We start from the raw sequence: 13,264 nt of genomic DNA on the forward strand, positions 1-13,264 counted from the left end.
AATCAATAAAAACACTAGTCACCTGCTAGAATTCACATTTTTAATATAAAATGTTTTATAGTTCTGAACACAACCTAGAAATACATGATAAAATAAGCAAAAGTTGCAGAAAACTTTCAAGATTGTCAATCAATGGATTAGACAATAAGGAAGTGATAACTTTCTTATTGTCTAATCCATTTTAGTTGGTCCACAGGTAAAGGCATTTTTAATTTCCCATTTTAGACAGGACCTTAAGGGAGAGTGCTGCTAGGACACATATTTAAAGGGAACCTTAGAGGTTATTTTTACCTGAAGACAGGTTCCTATGCATGTTCATTTAAAAACGCCTTTGTCATCAATATCAATAAATCCACAGCTTTTTAAATGATTATTTTATGTTACCTGCTTCCCTGCCAACCAAACTGCATGGGCCGTCTTCTCCTCTATTCCTCCTCCCCTTTTCCTCACTCAGGGAGCAGGGGATAGGCTGAGGGAGGGCCATGAGTCAGGGGGAGGAGACACTAAGGAGAAGAAAACTTGTGCCGTTTGGACAGTCCCCTAAAATAATTAGTTAAAAAGCAATGGAATCCTCAACATCGCGAATAAAGGCATTTTTGAAAATAACATGCCATAGGCTATTGGAAACAGTCTTCAGTTAAAAATGACCTCCCTCCCACTGTGTGCTGAAACTTCCTCTGCTGCAATTAAAATTACAGCAGGCAGGGTGTGGGGGAGACCTAATCTTGAACAGTGTAAAAGCCCGGAGCTGAAGCATTGAGGGACGGTCCCCCCCCCCAACCCTTCTGACTAAGGGCTGACGCATAATTGTAACGTTTCTTTCAGAAGGAAGGTGACCGTGGATAACAAATATAAGAAGATCACCACAGTCACGGTGCCGGAATCTATATGCATTGATCCATGGTTTATCATGCTTAATTTTGATGGCAGATTTTTCCATTCCCCTTCTTAAACCTCAACCTGTATTATTACATAGTCATAATTTGGGCATTGCAAGATCCTTGTATAGTACCAGACTGTGATTTTAATACTAAGAACCAATCCCAAGGCAACAAACAATGTGCATATGAGCAATACTGCCTTCAGCCCAGGATAAAAACATCCCCAAAGTGTATTTTTATGCTTGCTTAATACATTTGTGAACATGGAATAAACTGGCAGTAATTCATTTGTCTGTGATACATAGCAAATTCTCTCACAATATCTATATGAATTAACTCAATCTCTTAAATAAGGATTAAGGTCTTCGCAGAGAGAATTGAACTTGTAAAAAAAGTTCTCGTACAGCAGTTACACAGGTATTTCTAGGAGAAGCATAAACTATTTGAAGTAGTGTTTAAAGGAAATGAGAAGCATTATCCTCAAGGATTAAGTATTTAGAATAAAATTGATTTGGGCTTTTCACACGTGGAACAAAACGATTAAGAAACACTTATTCAGAGCAAAGTCTAATTCCATGACCTAGTGAGTGTAAATATAGTAAGAAGAGTAACTGTACTCACATTTTAATATATACACAGAATATAATTACTAATCCCAGGCTTACCGTAATCTGTAACCGATTTAGGTGCGCGCTGGTCAGTTTCTGCATTGCGCTTCTTGTTCTTTGACTTCCAGGCATGGTAAACTTTGAGCCGCCTGTGAAATTCCTCTCTGCATGCTGCCAACAACTCGATATCTGTTCACAGCATTTCACCAAGAAAAAACAATATTTTGTTTACTGCAATCATATCATTTAAATCTGAGAAAGCTTTATTATTAGACCCTTTAACCCTTATGTATATTTACTTTGTGCAGATATTTTTTAGTAATTTGGACTTTTTGTGCCTTCCACTTATTACATTTTACAACAACCTCTTACATCCCACCATTGTTCGCAGCATTTGAATGCAGACTGCTACACGCCAATTGACTGCAGGGATAAACACCTTTGAACTGGTTATTGGCCTTGCGGGTGAGGGTGAAGTGACACCTGCAGCCCATGGCACTACCTGTTGTTCCACCACTTTAATGCCAGCCCATGTCAGCACCATACATGTACAGGAAATTACCCTCCTAATGTGCTGTACAAGTGTGAGAAGGTGTATAAGGAATGATGCATTGTAAGTAAACAAGGCCTAGTTATTGAACAATTTCATTGGTATTTTCTTTCAGGAGTTCATACAACAATCATGTGATGATCACACAGACAGCTCTGCTAACTGTAACATGAGGGTTTTCTACACCCTAGAAGTAAACAATACCAGTTCCTATTGAATTACTGCAAGCAGAACGCTGGAAGACCAGAAGGAATTGATACACAATAATTTTTACAGAGTTGGACACCGGCATATAGAATTATACAAAAAAACTACATCCTATACTATGTTAGTCCATATATTATGTACACAAGTCCCATGATTTGACTTTCATTACCACTCAAATTGAGGGCAGGATGAAAGGAAGACAAAGTATGCATTGTTATTCTAGTTTTCTACTTTTTAAGTGAAATCCCATTGAGAGATGACTTCCACTAAAAATTGCTCATTGACAATATATTTACATGCATGTCAGTGTTCCTGGCTGTCTTGTACAAATGCATCATGACATTCAACTCAGAACAATTTTCTTTAAAAGGGAAAAAAAATGTATTTACTCATTTCTCAAGTCCAGTAACCCTGGTTTCTGAGCTACTGTATGGGGAACAGTGTTCTTGTATCTAATATTTATCAAAACTTCCTCCACATCAAAATGACACAGTACAGTAATCATCATCCTTGTTTTGATTCATTTAAAAACATTAACAAACATAACAATCTCTCTTATTGCCCTATGGAATCAAAGGTATAACTAAAGTATGGATGGAATAGTTGGCTTCCAAAGCCCTTTTCTGGCTAGTTAAAGGTACAATTTCATATATCCCGTATTACAGACCCCAAATTTTTGTGTCCGCATGATGGACACAATACAGAGACCTTAAAGGGCATCTACCACTAGGATGAAGGACTGTCTGGAGCCCCTCAGGCTCATTTGCATATAGTTCTTAATACTAGTGGTAGATGCCTTTTCCAAAATGCTATGGAATTGAGCTTCTAGAGCTTGTATTACAAATGCTAAATTATTTCTTAATTATTTCTCTCATACAGTTAAAGGGTTAACCAGAAGTATTACTGTTATAACAATCTGATGGGAGAGGGTAAGACTACTTGGACTCGCATGATCATGATGAGCAGGCATACTGTATTTCATTCAAGTAACTTGAAGCTGATGGGCACAAGTGCAAAGTCTGTGCCAGGCCCCAGTGCAATGAATAATGTATGGTGTATAGTACTAGTCTTCTCATATGGAAAAGTCACACACTAAGCCTCTTGGGCCAGTTGTGACCGCTCAGCTATCCCTGCCACTCACATTCTCAGTCCATGAGAGTTCTGGGAGAGCTGATCACTGTACTCCCAAAGTATTGATTGGAATGGCAGAATGTATGCTCCTGTCACTTCATTCAGCTATTAATAAGAGAACCCCTGTTCTCGTGAACTGCAGAAGTCCCAACAGAGATTTTCTATTGGCCATTAAAGCATAACTTTACTCAGACATATTAATCCTTCATACTTATTTTACAATGGCGAGCAACAGTCTGCAGCAGAGCCCTTCTGCAGCAGTCTGCCTGATACTTTATTGTAACAAAGACATCAATGTACTGTGCAAAACTAATTGACACAAAAGAAGGTGTAAAATGTATTGTACATTAAAAATACAATAACATTTTTACTAGAATTTTAACTTTTTTAACTACCGACCAATTTCTAATCTCCCTTTCATCTCCAAACTCCTGGAATGCCTGGTCTATTCTCGACTGACCCACCATCTCTCAGATAACTCCCTCCTTGACCCCTACATTCTGCTTCTAAAGTCTCCAATGATCTCCTCACAGCTAAATCCGAAGGTGACTATTCTCTCCTCATTCTCCTGGATCTATCGGCAGTGTTCGATACTGTGGACCACCAGCACTCTCTTGGTTTTCTTCCTATCTCTCTGACCGCACTTTCAGTGTGTCCTAGGTCCTCTTCTCTTTTCCCATTGTACTGCCCCCATCGGACATGCCATCAGCAGATGCCACCCCTTCATCCCCATAGACTGTAAGCTCTTGCGAGCAGGGTCATCACTCCTATTGTTCCATATGAAGGTTTGTACACTGTAATATAACATTATATTTGTACATGTCCCCTTTGTATATATCTAAAGCTGCAGAATTTGATGGTGCTATATAAAGATTATCAGTTATGAAATGTTTTTTTTTCACTGTAATATGTAGTCAATGATCTTGTCTAACAGCTAACGTTTTATCTTCAAGCAAAAATAATGTCTCACTGGTCACCAATGTTTTATAAAATTTTACTTGAAATTAAGAGATCCACACTCTCCCTGCAGAAGAAGTAATTTAACTTTTCTTAATTACTTGCTGCGCCCGTTAAAGGGGTTATCCAAGTTTACTAATAATTTAGGGCCGGGCTGGGGCGGCTATTTAAAAATAATAAACGTGTACTTACCTCCTTCGGCGCCTCTGATGTCCTGCACCACGGTCCGTCTGATTCGCGCCCCTGTTTGTTTACAGGGGCACGGAAGCCGCGCACAAGGAGCTTCCGGCCGGTGATGTGGCCGGCTCCTCCCATCCGTCCCTATCTCTCAGCGTTGTAAGCGTCGGATGGGAGCTTCTGGGCTCCCTTGCAATCAATCCGGCGCACAGATCAGATTGACCAAGAAGTGGGACATCGGCAGCGCCGGAGGAGGTAGGTAAACGTTTATTATTTTTAAATAGCCCACCCCATTCTGGTGATAAATTATTAGTAAACACGGATAACCCCTTTAAGAGATGGTTTTCTCGACTTACCACATGAAGTATTGATTGCATCTCTGAGCTCTGCATATTTCCACTTGCTTAAATCATACTTCTTGACGCTGGCAGCAGATTTTGTAGCTTGGACTTGCACCCCCCTATTATAAAAGCACCAAATGTAAGTTATGTTATACATTAAATACCACAGTTTATAAAAAAAAAAAAAAATCTGTGAAATTACATGAAAATAGAAATCTGTCGGCCGGCGGATGCAGCAATATGACAAATATGTGGTCTGTGTTCTGAAAGGTATATTTTAGCTTTCATTTTTGACAAAATAATAAAACGTATGATACACTAGCCGATCTCTTATAGGAATACAGAACAGTAAAAACCTTTATTGATCTACAGCAGCAAGTTACTGCAGAAGTATTCCAAGGATACATCTACAGAATTACCAGCAGTTAGTCAATTGCTTACTTTTACAGTATATTTTCCTTGGCATACATATATAAAATGAAAATAACTTAAGGGGAATGGAAGCTGTTAAGCTGTTTGAGAGGTTAAGACGTATCCGCAGGTGAAGAAGGACATGACACATGTAACAGCTGTGTTCCACAGCAACCGAATCTTTGTATTTTTGATCCTTGGGATAAATTATCTTACTTCTTGCATAGAATGTAACAGCTGGTATATATAATGTGAACCTGAGCTACTAAGCAGACTGCAAGGTGACAACCTTCATTCTTCTTGTGGTAGTGAAATCATTTTAAAAGATTTACTGACCATGTTTTTTTTTCTGTCTGAAGGTTATCATTTCTACCTCATCTTTCCAGGGATAAAAAGCGAATAAACATCCTTAACCCCTTAAGGAGGCGACCATTTTGTAGCTTAAGGCTCAGCCCCATGTCTCGTATTCTGACTTGGGTCGCTTTACATGGTTATAACTTTTGAACACTGTTACTTATCAAAACAATTCTGAGATAATTTTTTCCCCACATGTTGTACTTCATTTAAGTGGTTGCTAAGTTTTGCATTTATTTACAAAAAAAAAAAAGAAAAAATTATAAATTTTTTGAAAATTTTTGAAATTCAGAATCAGCACGCTTTCAGGCAGATAGATTTACCACCTAAATAAGTTGCTGAATAACATTTCCCATATGTCTACTTTACATTTTCATAATTTTTGAAATGTCTGGATAATTTATTTTAGAATATTCAAAGAGAAAAAGAGGTGTGCCAATAGACAAAATTATGTAAAAAAGTAATAAATCTTTATTTCAACAATAGAAAAACTCCATGAAGACATGAAGGACAAGTTAAAAACAATTAAAAAACATACATGAGTCAAAATGTTTGGCACATTGTTTGGTAAGGTTCACCAAACAAACACCTCCTCCATACAGTGGAACCTGGCCCCTAGTATGATACAATTACAATAGAAGGATGAATAAGGCCCAAGCTGTCTAATGACCCTAAACAGATGAAGATAAATCTGCCATAACAATCATAGTGCGGCTATAGGATAAATGGGTAAGTATACATTACGAGTCAGTGGTCAGCAGGCAGGCATCAGTACAATAAGTCAACAGGGCGGCTCAGCAGTAATGGAGGACGTGGAGGACTCCCCACGCGTTCCGTCTCCCAAGTGGAGACTTCCTCAGAGGTGAAACACGTTTTACTTTTTTACATAATTTGGTCTATTGGCACACCTCTTTTTCTCTTAGAATATTCTATAGCTTGCTTTGGGTGCTGACATTTACCTTGTTTTGATGGTTGTGCATGATCCACTCTGTGTATAGTATTATGGATCATTTATTTTGATGTCATGTGCTTACAAATTGAATATCGCTTTTCCGTATTTTCAGAATTGAGTATTTTGGGGATAAGTACAGTATTGAATGAAATTTTAAATATTTAGAATTAAAACCCCCTATATAATAAACCCATTTTCATATCTGCACCCCTCAAACTATCAGAAACATCTTTTAGGAAGGTTGTTAACCCCTTGAGATCTTCACAGGAAATAAAATCAAAATCAATCATAATTTTTGTCGATTTTTTTTTTTCAAATTCCTTTATTAAGCGCTAATTAATGTACATACATGAGATCAAAGCATGTTTGGCATACAGTTACAAAGTCTTCACTCTATGCGAAAATAGCTTGTATCTACAGAAATTTAAGGCGTAACAGCTGTAGAGAGGGTACATTTTAGCGGGTGTCACAATAGCATTATCTTCAATCGTATAACTAAACAAATATGATTAGAACAGAATCAAACTCAAGTTTGGGTATGGGGAGGGTGAGAGAGGTAGGAAAGAGAGGGAGGGGAGGTATAGGCAAAAAGGACTTAATCTGCAAGTGTGGTATAGGTCGGGGAACGCATAAAGTCCATCCAGGGCCCCCATGTCTGAGTGTGAATTTCTCCCGATCGGTGTAGTTCCGCAGATAGTTCCTCCATTCTCTGCAGGTAGAGGATTTCTGCGAACCACTCAGACATGGACGGAACCCGAGTGGACTTCCACAGTCTCGGGATTAGTGACCGTGCTGCAATCAGTAGGAAACCTGTCAGAGATCTTTTAGTCTTGGGGAGGGACATTGGAAGTATGGACAATAGCAGTTGAGCTGGGTTATTGTTTAGTGTATGTCCAGTCAGTTTATTTATCAAGTCCACAACCCTTATCCAAAAGGGCTGTAAAACCGGGCACTCCCACCAGATATGTGTCATGTTACCAATGGTTTGTCGGCATCTCCAGCATTCAGCGGGACATGAGGGGTAGATCGAGTGTAGTTTGGCGGGGGTCCAGTACCACCTAGAAAGAATTTTAAAGTTTGTTTCCTGGGCCTTGCCGGAAATGGACAATTTATGGCACAATTCATAGGCCTTGGACCAATCATCTGGAGAAAATGTCTGCCCTAGTTCCTCCTCCCAGGCCCTTACATAGGGAGGGGAGGTTTTGGCCCACTCGTCCTGGAAGAGTCCGTATAGCACTGAAATTGGATGAGGAATGGCAGTGGAGGAGAGGCATAGATGTTCAAAGGAGCGGAGTTCTCTGTGGAGGTTGAGATGTGCCTTATGCTTGTTATAAAAGTGTTGCAGTTGAGTGTATTCCCAGGTTGTACGCGGGGTGTAAGTGTTAGAGCTAGGGAAGCCATTCAATGGGCGTAGTGAGGAGTCTTCTAGGAGATCTTTAAATATGAGCGGGGATGTAGTTCTGAGGGGGGCTAGGAACTCCGCATGAGTGCCAGGGGGGAAGTCTGGGTTGTCAGTGATTGGGACCATAGGACCGTCTGGATCAAATAAGCGTGTAGGCATGTCCAGTTTTTTTAGTGTTTTTAAGACTTGGTGAGTCACGTAGGGGAGAGAGGCCTGCCTATGTTCGAGTGAGGCATATGAGTGGGACCAGGGAATTGTGGTGAGGGGGGCTGGTGAGAGACTTTCTTCCAATTGTACCCATAGTTTGTTCTTCCTATTATGGTACCAGTCTAGGATCCTCGCATACGATGCAGCGAGGAAGTAGTTTCTACAATCAGGGAGTCCCAAACCCCCTTGCAGTTTCCTTAATATCAGTGTAGCCTTCGCTATTCTAGGGGGGGACGAGGCCCAAAGGAACCTGTTGAGTAGGCATGTTAGTTTCTGGAAGAACAGTTTGGGCAAAGCTAGTGGGATCGTCTGGAAGAGGTATAAAAGTCTTGGTAGCAAGGTCATCTTTATACAATTAACTCTCCCCACCCAGGAGATCTGTTTGGAGGCCCAATTTGCGAGTTCTCTTTTGGTGCGTTGCAGAAAAGTGTCATAATTTAGAGCATAAGTGGAATTGAGGTCTGAGGGAATCTGGATTCCCAGGTAGGTAATGGCTTTGTGTTGCCAAGAGAATGGGTATTTCGAGCGCAATTCCCGTGTTTCAGATTCCGAGATCCCCAGGCCCATCGCAACACTTTTGGACATATTGATTTTATGGTTGCTAAAGTGGCCAAATGTTTCGAGGACTTCCATAAGAGGGGGCAATGCAGAAGCTGGGTTTGAGAGGTAGAGGAGGACATCGTCCGCAAAAGCTGAGCATTTATACTCACGGTCTTTAATTTTGATACCTGTGATGTCGGGGTGTGCTCGTATTGCAATGAGAAGGTGTTCTATTACTAAGGCATACAAAAGAGGGGATAGCGGGCATCCCTGCCCAGTGCCATTCTTTATGGCAAAGGGGGTGACAATGAGCCGTTGACTTTAACTTGCGCCTGTGGAGTGCTGTATAGGGTCTTAATTTTTGCTCTTATTGCCGGGCCTAGTCCAATTTGGGAAAGAGTCCCCTCCAGGAAATCCCAGTCCACCCGATCAAACGCCTTTTCGGCGTCGAGCGAGAGAATGAGTGTTGGAACTCTCGTTTGTGTTGTTTGATGTATCAGGGAGAAAGATTTCAGGGTATTGTCCCGGGTTTCTCTTGAGGGTATGAATCCCACCTGATCGGGGTGCACCAATCCTCCCAGGAGACGCGCAAGTCGGCAGGCTATTATTTTGGCGTATATTTTAGTATCAGTATTGATGAGCGAAATAGGTCTATAGCTAGGGCAGAGCTGGGGGTCCTTACCTTCTTTAGGAATAACAGTTATATGTGCATGGAGAAATGTAGGCGGGAGAGGGTTAGAGGGAGTGACAGCATTGAAGGTGGCCAATAGACTTGGGGAGATTTCTTGGAGCATGGTTTTGTAAAAGGCCGCCGTGTATCCATCAGGGCCTGGGCTTTTACCTGTTGGTAGGGATTTAATAACCGCCTGAAGTTCCTCAAGGGAGAAGGGTTGCTCAAGCAGCTCGGAGTCTTCCCCGGTCAGGGTGGGTAGGGCCGTGTTTTGTATATATTGTGACAGAGATACCTGGGGGTGTGGTGAGGTAAATGCAGATGAGGGTGGGGGGAGGTTGTATAGAGAGTGATAATAGGAGCAAAAGGCTTCCGCGATATCTTCGGTGGTATGGACTGGTGTACCTGCAGCCGATCTGACCGAGGCTATGTATGTCGATGCTCTCTTATCTCGAAGGGCCTTGGCTAGTAGACGTCCTGGCTTATTTCCCCACTCATAAAATGAGCGAGAACATAGGTGACTGTATCTTTTTTGTTTGGCTTCGAGGATGGTGTTAACTTCGTGTCGCGTCGCGGTAAGTTCCCTTAGGGTCTCAAGTAACAGATTTTTTTTTGTGTTTGGCTTCAAGTTCATGGAGAGTGGATAAGAGGGATGCAAGTTTGGCGCTGGCAGCCCTTTTCAGGCGTGACCCATGTTTTATGAGAATTCCTCTTAAGTTACGCTTTAGGATTTCCTATTTATATGCTGGGAGTGTGATATCATGTTGGTGGTCAGAGTGGAATTTGTTGGTAACCTCTTTTAGTTCAGAGAGGCAGAGTTGGTCTTGTAGAAGGGATTCGTTAAGTCGCCAGTTAAAGGGAGAGCGTCTTCCTGGTAAAAGAGAGAGGGTGCAAGTGACTGGGGCATGATCTGAGATGATGATCGAACCGACCTCGGAGCTGAGGGCAGATGAGAGAAGATTGTGCTGAACATATATATAGTCAATTCTACTATATGAGTTATGTACCTGGGAGTAGAACGAATAATCCCTCTCCTCAGGGTGATGTAACCTCCATACATCGCAAAGCTGCATAGAGTGAAGAAGTCTACGCAGGCGATTGAGCTTGCAGTATGACACAGAGGATTTACCTCGAGGATGTGTCTAGTAAGGGATTGATGGCGAGGTTAAAATCCCCACAGAGAATGAGGGAGCCAGTCGTAAACACAGTCAAATCTTCTAGTGTTTTGGTCAGGAAGTTCGTCTGGTCAATATTCGGGGTATATATATTAGCTATAGTATATATAGAACCCTGAATGTCACACTTCACAAAGATGTACCTAGCCTCGGTGTCTAGTTTTGTTTCAATAACAGTACACGGCGCAGACTTGTGCACAAATACTGATACCCCTCTGGATCTGCTCTCTGGGTTAGTGCAATGTAGCTGTGTAGGGTAGTGTCTGTTTTTGAGCACTGGCATGCGGTCTGTCATAAAATGAGTTTCTTGTACACATAAGATTTGGGCCCTCTGTTTGTGAAATGAATAAAGGACCTGGGAGCGCTTTTCCGGGACGTTCAGACCTTTGGCGTTAAATGTTGCTATTTTAAGTGGCAAAGCTGTCGGTGCAGCCATTATCTTTCTTATAGGGGAGGTCCTCCCAGCTACTGAGGGTTATACTATATATATAAATTTGAGTATCAGGGGGCTCTCTACTGAATTCAGATAGGGGGGGAAGGAATAAAAGGGGGAGGAGAGGTATTAGGTAAAAATGGGGGGATGGGGTAGTGTGAAGGGGAATACGTGAACAAAGAAAAACCTCGGACACAAAACAAGCCCGGGGTAGGTGCTAAGTAAGGTAGTGCGTGGGCACAAATTACAACCGTAGTGTCTTACTACAGCCACTCCTATGGGGGTGGATGGTTGCGAAGTAAACAAAGGTGGTTAGCAATTAAGGAACAAAACAAAAGCCTAGTCCGTGCAGGCCGTTAGATAACATATAAACCTAAATAATGCATAAACATTAGGGGTTATCAGACATAGTGAGTGTACATGGGGAAACCTCAATATATGATAACTGTCCCATCTCTTCAAATCCTAAGCTCTTGTGTGGCAAATGTATTATGAAACCTCTGTGCAAGTGGACAAGGCTTCGTGCGAAAATTGCAGAGGTCTATGGCTGCACATGGTGGAGGAGTCTTCAATGAGATGAGATTTTGGTAGCATATAGATGTCGGCTTCGTTATTATTGATCAAAAGGGGGGGTGCCCCCTGTTTCTCTGGCGCTGTGGGCGGGGTGATGTAGCTCTCAGTCCCTGTTCCGGACCATTAAGAGACTGGTCGCCAGGTTGAGAGAATCGCTCAATTGAAGGCAGGTCCCAGTCAGGAAGAGTCATGGATGGGAGGTCCAGGGCGCGCAAAAAGGAAGGGAGCTCCTCTGGATGTGTCAGGGACGCTTGGCCATTGCTGGAGCGTGCGTGGAGGGCGAATGGAAAGCCCCATCTGTATGATATGTTTTTATCTTGTAGCACTTGGAGCAATGGGCGCATAATGGCTCTTTGTCTGAGCGTGCGCCTAGATAGATCGGGGAACAAGGAGATTCGTGCCCCATCGAAGTCGAGATCGCCCTTTTGTCTAGCTTTCTGCATTATCTGATCCTTTATGGAGTAATAATGGATTCTGCATATGACGTCTCGTGGTCGTGTCGGGTCGGGTCGGCACTGCGCGCCCGGAGTGCTCTATGGGCCCTGTCGATTTCTATACGAGTGTCTACCGGGCGGTCCAGCAGCATATTGAATATGCCCGTCAGGGTAGGGATTAGGTCAGACGCATGAGTTGCCTCTGGGAGGCCCCTTATCCTAATATTATTACGTCGATTTCTGTTTTCCAAGTCGTCCAGGTGGGATACAAGCTGTTTCATCTGCAAAGATTGGGTTTCAGCTTTTTCTTGTATTTTTGAGATGGCAGTCGTGACTTCCGCCTTAAAAGATTCGAGGGCATCGACTTTATCTTGAATAATGTCTACCTTCGCTTGAACCTGTTGTAAATCATGGCGCCAGGCCCCTTTAAGTTCAGATGCTAGTGTATCCATATCCCCCTTAGATGGGAGTAGTGCAAGCAGGGCTTGTAATTCAGGGTGACCCTGCAGGGCACGGACTGCTGCCTCTGGGCTTGGTAAATCTGGATGGTATACATCATTGACTCCCTTTTCATGTTCTCCCTGACGCTGGGATTGTGTAGGGCCATCTAGCTCTCCACTCTTATTAAGCAGGGGACGCTTGGATGGGGGACTCTGAGTAGGGGTATTGGATCCCTGAGGTCCCTTTTTTGGGGTTTCATAGGAGGCCTGTGGTGTAGCCACCGAGGGGGCCTTAAGTGGGGGAGACATGCTAGATGAAGCTGTGTCTGCAGGGACTGGAGTAGCCTGTGTTCCTGTCTGTGCAGGTACTGTGGTTAGCGCTGGGTGAGCCTGGTCTGGGCAAGTATGCTCACCGGGTGTTGGGCCTGCTATCCCGGGGGAGAGGCCTGACGGGGTGCTTCCTCGTGGTGGAGGTCCGGGCTTCAGGCTGTCTGGCGCGGGACGCTGGTTCTTGCTGGACGCTGCAGGCTGACGGCACCCTGCCTGCTGTCTTGTGTCGGCAGCAGGTCCCTGTTCTGGCTCTCGTTCTGCTGCTGGCGTTCGGGGTTTGCCTCTGCCCCTCGGGTTTTCCTTCCCCTTTGCGGAGCGGGGAGCCGCCGGTGCCTTAGCTCTCACCACACGTGGAGCGCAAGATGGCCGCGCACGAGGAGAGGAGCCGCGGGATTCAGCGTCCGGAGAGAATAGGCGCTCCTGCAGCGGGGTAAAGTAATTGAAAATTGGCGTGGCGTGGGGGTACTGCTCCCGCAGACGGCTGGATGCTC

The 13,264-nt window shown here is 43.2% G+C and overlaps 1 protein-coding gene across 9 annotated transcripts in view; it reads right to left on the reverse strand.

Moving 5' to 3' along the window:
* MYO6 (myosin VI) overlaps positions 1-13,264 on the reverse strand; it is a 180,990-nt gene that overhangs the window by 12,875 nt on the left and 154,851 nt on the right. For all 9 annotated transcript variants that reach the window (XM_072142095.1, XM_072142094.1, XM_072142096.1 and 6 more), the window contains 2 exons: positions 4,868-4,971; positions 1,547-1,678 (listed from right to left, as the gene is read on the reverse strand). In XM_072142095.1, the coding sequence (XP_071998196.1) occupies positions 1,547-1,678; positions 4,868-4,971 (236 nt within the window). The remainder of the gene's footprint in view (positions 1-1,546; positions 1,679-4,867; positions 4,972-13,264) is intronic.

This window comes from Engystomops pustulosus, chromosome 3 (assembly GCF_040894005.1).
Source record: "Engystomops pustulosus chromosome 3, aEngPut4.maternal, whole genome shotgun sequence".
In the NCBI taxonomy this organism is placed as follows: domain Eukaryota; kingdom Metazoa; phylum Chordata; class Amphibia; order Anura; family Leptodactylidae; genus Engystomops; species Engystomops pustulosus.